At 44.8% G+C, this 10,653-nt stretch overlaps 1 protein-coding gene across 3 annotated transcripts in view; it reads right to left on the minus strand.

Moving 5' to 3' along the window:
• LOC144819239 (C-type lectin domain family 4 member K-like) overlaps positions 1 to 9,642 on the minus strand; it is a 175,284-nt gene extending 165,642 nt beyond the window's left edge. The window contains exons 1-2 of one of the 3 annotated variants that reach the window (XM_078677211.1): positions 9,477 to 9,642; positions 4,892 to 5,035 (exon numbers count right to left, since the gene is read on the minus strand). In XM_078677211.1, the coding sequence (XP_078533337.1) occupies positions 4,892 to 5,035; positions 9,477 to 9,615 (283 nt within the window). In that variant the 5' untranslated portion in view covers positions 9,616 to 9,642. Of the gene's footprint in view, positions 1 to 4,891; positions 5,039 to 9,476 lie in introns of all 3 variants that reach the window. The other 2 variants (XM_078677209.1, XM_078677212.1) reach the window with 2 other exon arrangements.
• Positions 9,643 to 10,653: the final 1,011 nt, after the last annotated feature.

The following is a 10,653-nucleotide window of genomic DNA, read 5'->3' on the forward strand; positions in this document are numbered from 1 at the left end:
GACTCAACCGTCAACTCCCGAGGTTCGTGAGCTGGAGGCCGGACCCGGAGGTGACGGCGGTAGATGCATTTCTACAGAACTGGTCGCCGGAACAAGCTTACGCGTTCCCTCCCTTTCCAATGATTCCTCGAGTAGCGGCGCAAGTTCGCTGACAACAAGCATCGCTGGTCCTGGTGACCCCCTTCTGGCGGGCTCAGGCCTGGTTTCCCCCTCTGTTAGACCTGTTGTGGGATTGTCCGATTCGACTGCCCTTGTTCCCTTCGTTACTGTCGGGACGCCTGGGAGAGGGACACCCGCTGGTACTTCAAGGGACCTTGCACCTCATGGCGTGGAGGATTTCAGGGGACGCTGGCAAGACGGACGTCTTTCGGCAGACGCTGAGGAACTCATCAGCAGAGCTTGGGCCCCGGGTACGGTCAAAAGGTACCAATCGGCTTGGCAGCGGTGGCGTCGTTGGTGTCTGGGAAGACACGCCGATCCCGTGGGGGCCGATGTTACCCACATTCTAAATTTTCTGGCCGAATTAGCTCAATCTGGCTTGGCCTATCGGTCTGTCAACTCTTTCAGATCCACCATTTCGGCGGGGCATGCCCACATAGATGGAAAGCCGGCGGGACATGACGGCAGAGTACCGCCCTCCGGGAGAACGTCAGCTTCTCATTGCTCTGCAGAAGCCGTTTAAGGCGGTTTCGGCTCCATCCATCGCTAGGTGGGTCCGTTGGATCATGACTGAAGCGGGGGTGGACGTGACTAGATTTGGAGCACACTCCACGAGAGGAGCAATGGCTTCTAAAGCCATTCAAGTGGGTGGTAGGCTGGAGGACAGCATGGCAGCAGTGGATTGGTCCTCGGAATCCACGTTTAAAAAGTTTTATTTCAAGCCCATCTACGGCGCAGCGGAATTGGTGGTTGATAAGCTCTGAAACTGCATGATCCTCGCCTCCGTCCTGACATAGAATGAAAAATTTCCTAGCTAACGTAACGGAAAGTTTCAATTCTATTAAGGACTAGGAGGCGAGGATTATCCCTCCCGAGACTCGCTGTTCTCGACCCACCCGAACAACCTCGTACTTCAGTAAGTTTTGGTTTACGATTCATTCCACTGTTATGCTTATGCAACGAGATGTGTTGGATCAGGATACATAGTGTGTACATGTTCTAGATTTCAATTTCGATTACATTGCATGCCTGAGGTGAATCTTGTAAATGCTGTGTACTGCCTCTTTTGATTTCTTTCGGGGAAGAAGAGCTGGATAACGGTTGTCTTGTTTGATTTAGGACAAGACCAGAAGGATTGAAGAGCGTTCCTGGGGCTCTTTCCTCACAGAGAAGAAGAGGTAGAGGAAGGGACGTTATGGATAATTATACGGCGGACGACATCGTTATTGGCTGATGGTTACTATGGACACTGTACCCCATGTGCTCATGGGAGTTGTGGTTCAGTGGTTATGTGCTGATTGGTTTTTTCTTTGAAGTGCTATTATAATAAAGAGAAGAAAGGACTGCATAATCCTCGCCTCCTAGTCCTTAATAAAATTGGAACTTTCCGTTATGTTAGCTAGGAAATTTTTCATTGTTACAGATTGATCTTTTCTCCCTTCTTCACTGAGAGAGAGAGATGTTTCAAATCATGTAGAGCTGAAGAACATTATTCCAACCAATGGTCTGATTATGAATTCTAAAGCAAGAGCTGACAGATACTTAATAGATGTTGTAGGATTGCTAAAAACAGCATAATACACTGACAAGCTGCACTAGATTTGCAAACATTAAAAAATATAATTGTTAAAAAGAATCAATTTGTCTTGACCAAATGGTCATAATTGTACATGGCTATCGCTAACAGGGATTCCCAGAGATTTTGGTAGCTGGGTAAAGAGAATATTAAACCTTCATGCCATGGAGATCAAGTCCAATTAGTTAAATAATTTAAACTGGAAAGGCATAAGTGCAACCTTTACAACCTGGTAAATTATCAAAGAAAGCCACATAGAAAACAGAATATGGGGCCATACGAACAAAGCTATTTTGTGGTCACAAACCATGTGATTTGTAAAACTCCAGGGTTTGCGACTGCAAAATTGCTTTGAATATGCATTAAACCTGGTTTTGGACTTTTTACTGTGGATGATTCTCACTACATGTGTCTCACCCAAGGTAATCACATGGCAAATGGACTGTGCTTGTTTACCGAGAGTGAACTAATTTTGAAATAAGGCTTCCGGGATGCAGCCAGGGTAAGGGGCACTCAGCTGGTTACACATGAAGAATTGTGCAAACACGTGTGCATGCGTTTGCGGGCTGTGCGTGTGAGACTAATGTCATACACAGCCCGGTAACTGCGCCCTGGTAGTGCAGTTTCACATCCCTTTTTCTTACAAAGTTCAGTGACATATCGAAATGGGGTGTGCGGAAAAAATCAAATCTGCTAGTAACAAAAAGATGTCTTTACAACTTATGTGTCATCCAGAATTGTCATTTTTCTATGGCTCAGCTCAGGATCAGAGCCCAGGGGACTCATTTATGAGGCCTTGCGCCAGTTTTGCGCTTCCGATGCGTGACTTTTTGTGACACATCGGCAGCGTAAAAGATGCCTCCTGTTGCGCACTATTTACAAAGTGACGCATCTAAGCAGATGCGTCACTTTGTAAACCCCTGCGCTACATTATACCTGCGTCAGGTATAATGTATGCAGGGGGCGTTCCCCCGCAAAAATCCTTGTAGAAGTGACGCAGTGAAATCTATGAGATTTCACTGCGTCACTTCTAGGACGCAGATGCGTCAAAATCTTGCGCCTGCCTCAGAGCAGGCGTAAGACTGACGCAGGCCCTTTCACATGGGGCTTGCCCATGGGGCTTGCCCCATGTGAAAGGACGCATTGCTGGAGTTGCGTCACTTTTGTGACACACTACAGCAATGCGTCACTTTTGCGCTTACAGATACGTCAGAAATACTGACGAATCTGTAACTCCTTGTGACATGATGCGTCATACATTAAATATGACGCATCAGGTATGTCGCAAGGAGTGCGCACTGTCATTTCTCATAAATGAGGCACCTGGTCTTTTGTCACCCTGCTGTGCCAGGTTAGTTAGGTTTCTCTCCAGGAGAAGGAATAAAGGCCTTCCTACAAAAAGGAAGCAATTAACAGTGCTTCACTCAGCTCCTAAAGAGGAAAGGGGTGGGGGTGAAGGATTTGCACCATTCAATCAATCAGCTGTCACACAGTACCAGGGAAGGGCCTGCCTAAGCCTTCTGAACAAAGGAGGAAGTCCAGACCACTGGAACCAACACAGAAGGGGGCTACCCTTATCAGATTTGAAGAGAAAGGTCCTGGCAGTGATGTCAGTGAGGGGTGGATTTAAGGTCCCCAGAGGAGATGTGACTATTGACTCCTGGATGACGCCATCTTGAACTGTCCCAACATGCTGTGCAGGAAAGTCTGTATAGGGGTGTAGCGTTGACTTGACACCCTAGGATTTGCCAGGAGCGCCTGCCTTCTGGAACCTTCCACTCCCCTTGAATAACCTTTGTTGAAGGGAGAGTCTCTCTCTTGACTGGTGTTTTTCTTCTGTGTGCTGCTGGGCCCTGGTGCTGCCATGGACAACTTGAAGGAGGAACCCCTCAAGTTCAGAAAGGACAAAGGGCTCATCTCTGTTGACCCCAGGCCAAGTGGGTTTTCCCTAGGGCCAAGGATGCTACGCCCTTATGTTGCATGAGGACCACTTAGGAGAAAGCCCCGACAGAAAGACCAGGGTGACAGGAGTTCCATCTCCCTATGCATTAGACCACTTCAGGAGTGAGGAGGTGTGCTGAAACTGCTTCTGGTGGGAGCAACTGCCTTAGGAGCCACAGTGGGGCTCTGTTGGTGCTAGGAGTGAGCATCACTAGTTGTTGGAATGATTGCTGCCTGTACTCAGCCCAGAGCCAAGACCAATCTGTGCCACTCACAGCCATGTTTGGAGGCCTGGGACTGCTGCATCACCCAACACAAGACTGCATGTGAATGGAACATTGAGGTGCAAAGAAAGACAAGATACTGTCATGGCAGAGTGCTATCTGAGCTTGGCTTGCCAAAGGCCTCCCCAGTCCCTGGAATGACCCACAAGTACATGTCATCTTCATAGGACAGCAGCAAGCCCTCAAGAAGCTCATGATTGTCACCACAACCTCATTTTCAATGATGCAATGACTTGTGGTGACCGTGGCCCCCTTGAGGGCTGACAACTGTATCAGGACTGTAGCATTCTGGCCAGTTCTATATTATTCCAAAGCCACTTCGGCTGAATGCGCCTTGTTGCCAATAGCACAGATCATAGAAAGCATCCCACGCCCCTATCGAGTATTTGATGCTATGTGATCTACTTAGCAACATTGCTATGCTTTTCTAGTGAATACCAGTAGCAACTTATTTTATTGTGAGTAATGCACATGCTGGTGATGTTAATGTTCTATCCCATAATCACCCTTCTGGAATAATCCTATTTGACCTTGGTGCCCATTGAACATCAAAGGTTTATATGGGAAGGAGTTGGCAATTCAGTGTGCTTGCAGAAGTGTTTTGCTACAGAGATTTCAGGGAATCCTCCAACACTATCACAAGTTGTCCTTGAGTTCCACTGGGCCTGGCATGCTTTGATGGTGATGTGTCACTGCCTTTAAATGGGCTGGCATGGGAAAGGATACACTGGAATGACAAGAGAGATTTGAGAGTTCATTGCCCTTTGTGGAAAGATTGTTCTTATGAATAAAATAATGTCACTGAAAAGCAGAGAATCGTGAAGCATTTGCTGATTTGTATTCACTTGTATTCTGGTTCAAGATAGTTGCACAAATTCTATTCCATTTCAGTGTTTTTTATTTTTAATACTAAAGAGAAAGGGTTACTTACAGATCACAGTAACTGTGACAAGGGATGCAGCCAACATGATGATCAGGACAACAGAAACAATCATGCCAATTCTTCCTGCCTTGTGATAACCAGCTGAAATGGGTGGTTTGGATGAGTTTAATGGCTGCATATTCTTGATGTCATCTCCTTAAGAGAGAAAAGTCTTAAGGTAATTATATATATAAAAAGGTCATGATATTTGAACAGAAAAGTCTTGCTCATGAATACAGACTACATATACTTCCAGTTCATCATCCCATGTTACTATATTTGATAGCAATATAGATATTTCTACAGGTGAAGTGCCCAAATTATCATTTGTATAGGTAATATTTTTGGTTTGCATTAGGTGACAAAAACCAATCAAATATCAATACACAAATTGGGCCCAGAGTTTTGTCAGGGGTCTGGCAGAGGTAAACCATAACCCATGCAATGAGACATTCATATGATCAGAAAGCTAATCTCCACAATACCACAACATTGGATTCCCCCATCCCGCATTTGTGGTGAGTATGAGTGAGCAGTGAAGTAAGCTACATAATTGTAGACTTGTTTGTTAAATACATAAAACACATTAAAAAAATGATAAACTGAAAATATTACATAAGAACCAAGAAGTAATCCTACCAACAACCTGAAACGGGTTCTTTTTTTAACCAGCTCTTGATTTTGTATTTTACTTGGATACATATAAATTTGTCAACAAGTCTCTCTTACAGGAAAATGTTATTATACATTGGGTAGCACAGTGCAATGCAGGTTAACATCATTGGTTCTTCTTTGACATATATTGAGCTCTCAAATATAACTGTAAAACTTAAAATATATCTAGACCACATATATAATTACATCAATGTAGACCTGAATTTGCTATTGTGAGCAGTAAATCCACATCTAAGTCATGGTCCCAAGTGAACAGTGTCATCTCATAAGTCCTTTACTCTTATGTCCACACATTCTGTTTCCAGCTGAACGTATTGTGTAGGCTTCCATCATGTCCCCAGTACCAGCATGCTATCAGCAACGCTTATCTTCAAAGCGATAGAAATTAAGAGCGCAAGCTGACAATTGTGAGATTATCGCTAGAAATACAGCGATAATCCCACAGGGTTTGACAATAGCTTGCTGATAGGGATAGACATACTTAGTCATGATATCCACTTTACATAGGATATCATGTCTAAATCCGAAAAATATCAGATGTAAAAAAGCAGCGTTAGCCGCGGTTATCGCGGCTCTTTTTATCGCTAACAGGGTTAGCGATATCCTTGATAATAGGAGAAATGTCGCTTAGCGACATTTCTCCTATTGTTTTACTCTGGAACGCCCCCTTTGCATCTAATTAGAGATGCAAGGGGAAGCGTAGAGTAAAGGGATGCTAACATGCAAATTTGCGTGTTAGCACCCAGTTGCTGATAGGGCGCTAGTTTTATCTCTGCTTTTTTTGTGTTTTAAAGCCAAAAAAGCAGAGATAAAGCCCTTGTTAATATGCCCTATGGTTCTTTCGACGTTCACAATGTCGGTCATAACATGACTCCTCTTGTGTGTACACCATGTCAGCGCCTTGAGACCCTTACAGGTATGTAGTGCGCTGTACAAATGATTGATTGATTGATTGAATAGCCGGTTGTTATGGACTTTTCTCACTTCACTTTACTCTTTACCTTGTTAATGGCTTTTACTAGTTTACTGTTCATTGTACCTATGTTTCACTGTAATAAATCTCCCTTTTCCTGCAGGACTAGAGGGCTTGATGTTCCCAGTCAAGAGTATTCATAAACTAGATGACTGCCTATTGGCTAACATTCATTACAGCAATATCTGTAGTCTTATGCTCTCAATGGTCCTTGGAAAATGTAGGGCTTCTGGCCTACGCCAATGTGAAATTGCAAGAATACATCCGATTTATAAAATACGGTGCATTCCTGTTCTTCCTCCTGCGCTGGTTTACAATAATATGCTGCCTAGCGCCAACCTAGGCACCCTTGCACAATCGTGCGAGGATTCCTCTGTTGCAGGCAGTATTGTTTTCGTGCAGAAAAGTGGAAAATCCAGAGAGGCGCTTCAATTTTTCCATGTGTGCTGCAAAATGCAGCAAATGTAAATGTAAATGTATGAAACTTATATAGCGCAGGACTTACCCTGGGGCATCTCCGCGCTTGCTTAGGGAACCCGTCCTGGTATTCCCCTGTGAGAAACCCCGGCAGGGTATCCACAAGGTGAAAGCCAGGCATCCCGCCGCGAGGGGCCGATGTGGAGATTAAGCAAGCTATTGCCCAGAGTCGCAGAGTGTGACCCCATGAGTCGAGTAGGCACCGGAGCGAGAATTGTCGAGACCGTGGAATTTATGAGCCCGAGACCCGCCGAGGCGGGGAATCGAACCCTGGTCCACGGTTGATCTCAGATTCCGGGTCTGCCGCCTCTAACCACTGAGCCACACTTCTCCACTTGGAAAGAGGAATAAAACAAGGAGAAATAAAAATATTTCTACTTGCTACGCCTGCTTTGGGGAGGCATACTTTTTTGGCCCTGCCCCATCTTTACATGATTAAGTAAATCCGGGGCAGCATCAAAATTCATGGGCGCTGCGTGGGAAAACTCACAGCCAATGGAACAGCTCCTTGATACAGAGTAAGGTTTGCACGGCTCTGGTTTACTCCATATCTATGAGCCCATGCAAAGGCACGCAGAGTGGCTTTGCGTTGCCTCATAGATATGATCAAGAAGCTTGCGCCGCTGAGGCGTCAACAAAAATGTGACGTTCTGATGGCATAAGCCCCGTAGTTTGTTATGTCTCAGCTGTCACGGGGGAGGCAGCTTATAAATTACATCAAAAATAGGGGGTGTGGGTTTCACGAACTGTCCCCTACTGGCTGGGATTAATTAGACCAATACACAACGATGCCTAGTTGTCACTGGCAGTGAGGGGCATCAAAAAATTACAAGTAACAAGGACCCCCTGATAGTGGATTCAATTCCAGGGTCACGGTAAATTATAAAATGACAAGTAACAAACCCAGGCAATGTATGACATGTAATGGCAGGCAATGTAAACAGGCAAAATCACAAAACTACTTGAAAGTTAAAAGTCACAAATTTTAATCATTTTCATAAAAAAAGATAAAATATAGAAGATGATACCACTTTACATATTATCAACAGTACATATTCATCATATTTCATATGGGACATATTCATCATATTTCATATGGGACATTAAATAAGAAGTGAGGGTTTCTTCAACGCGTTTCGACACAAGGAGTGTCTTCGTCAGGAAAGTACCATCAAATGAACAATCTAAAGTTAAATAAACAATTATTTAAAAATCGAAGTGATATTTATAAATACATCGCCGCAATAAAAATTTTAAAGATATAATTGTATACATTGCCTGGGTTTGTTACTTGTCATTGTGTGAGTGAGGGGCATCAAGGCACACCGAGTAACTAGAGGTTGGGGTGGGAGGGATGGTGAGAAGGAAGACTGAGGCCCCTGCAGAAGACCCTAGGGAGACAGAAGAAGCTAGACATGTGAGAGAAGGAAGGAGGGTGGGGGTGGGAGGCTTATGTGTAAAGTTGAGAAGTGGTGATCAGTTTAGGGTCTAATATCATATTTCACTTGTTTGGCAGATTTTTAATGCCTCTTAATATGCCCCGCCCTCTCATTATATGTAAAGTGGTTTGACATAATTGGAACATTATATTATTTTAACATGCACCTCTACCGAGGTATTAGGGGCCTGGTGGCATTTTGTGGTAATAAAGACGCCGTTGTCTCAGGTGTCAGCTCAAAGCCACTGCCTCCCCAGACAGACCACCCATCCGCGCCCCAGGATTCCCGGTTCCATCTAGGACATGCTCCTCCTGGCCCGGTTTTAGGGGCAGATTTATGATGACTGGCGCATCCCCAGGGATGCGCCAGTTATTTTGCGCCGCTGCTCCGCCACCCATGGTGCGCCGCATTTACAATGCGGCGCACCATGGGGCAAAAACGGCACAGATGCGTGACGCATCTGTGCCGTAAAGGTGGCGCATTGCTGGAGTTGCGTCACAAGCGCGACGCAGCTCCAGCAAGGCTCGGGGGTGCCCTATCTGACCAATGCTGCGCCAAGACCTACGCCTGCATCAAGCAGGCGCAGGCTTTTGACGCAGCATTGGCCTGAAAGTGACTGAGCGAAATCTTATAGATTTCACTCAGCCACTTTTGCGAGGCGCACCTGCCCCGGAACGCCCACCCTGCGCCGGAACGCCCACAAGCGGCGCAGGGCTTTACAACGTGACGCATCTGCCTAGATGCGTCACGTTGTAAATGGGTCGTAGGGATGCGCCAGGTTTACGCCGCAGTTGCGTGACGCAAACGTGGCACATTCCCAACATAAATCTGCCCCTTAGTTTCTATTCTAGGTTCCCTTTTTGTGACAGAAGTTTAGGAATGTGAACTAAAAAAAACTAACAAACGAAAACTAAAAAATCCTTAACTGTATAGCTGCTCACTCACGGGCCCTGGAAAGTTCTGAACTCGGCGTAACACATGCAAAGCACAAAATAATGTGAATACAATAGGTATTTCGAGGCAAACTCACCAGAAGCTTCAACACAGACCTTCGTATGATCGAAATTCATGTATATGTTATCTTCCATTTTCTCGACGTGCCTCGAACTTTCAATCAGCCTCATCAGATGATTCTTGTAGAAATGACTGCCCTGGTGTAAAAATGTCATATTCCAAAGAATGCTGTTTCTGGGCGTGACCAGAGTTGAAAAACACATTCCCACCCTGCGAGGAAAAAAAGAAGAAGCTATTTCTTTCTTGATATTTGTGGTGAAAAAAGCAGAAGTTGATTAAAAGTAGAAGAGACAATTCCACAGAAAATGAAGTATAAACACACACACACGTTCCCATTTTTCCTCCACCAAAGGCAGTGGCACGATGGGTATGAATATAAAAATGAATTTAATAGTTGGCAAAAGCAGAAGTTAGGAGCCCCTATTCAGAACTTGGGGGCACATTACCAAGATTAAGCGATAATCATCGCTTAACACGGTTAGCGGCAATATTATTATCACCGAGCGCCGCCGATTTTTATCGCAGATAAACCTTGCTATTATCAAGGTTTATCTCAAAAGCGATAAAAATCGGCCGAAATGCATGAATATCGCTGAAAAGTCAGCGATATTCATGCATTACCGAGCTAATACTCTTAGCCATGTTATCCACCTACCATTGGATAACATGGCTATGAAATGCTCTGAACAGGTGTTAGCTTTTGGAGATATTCGCGCTTAGCGCAAATATTTCCAAAAGTACGCCTTTGTAGGTAATATGAGATAGCGATGTTAGCGACTGTTTACAGCCGCTAACATCTTGGCGCGCCCACTTTGCATGTCATTAGCGATAAATATCGCTGACATGCAAAGTGGGCACCAAGATGATCGCTATCTCCTACTAGCTGTCGCTAACTGGTGTTAGCGACAGCTAGGCAATAGGGCGATAAAATTATCGCCACCGCTAAAGCGGCGATAAGGCCCTTGGTAATATGCCCCTTGAACTTTGCCTCCATTTGGTGAACCTTCACAAAACGTTAAAAAAAAAGTGCTCTTTTTCGCCTATTTTCTGCATGGAAGTTTGCGTGGTGATCCATCAAGCGGGGGCCAAAATAAAGGTGGGTTCCAAAACATGAAAACGGAATGCATTTTCTATAGACTTCTTTAAGCAATACTACAGCAAAAACTGCCGAATGAAATTACACCAAATTTGTC

This window comes from Lissotriton helveticus, chromosome 2_1 (genome assembly GCF_964261635.1).
Source record: "Lissotriton helveticus chromosome 2_1, aLisHel1.1, whole genome shotgun sequence".
In the NCBI taxonomy this organism is placed as follows: domain Eukaryota; kingdom Metazoa; phylum Chordata; class Amphibia; order Caudata; family Salamandridae; genus Lissotriton; species Lissotriton helveticus.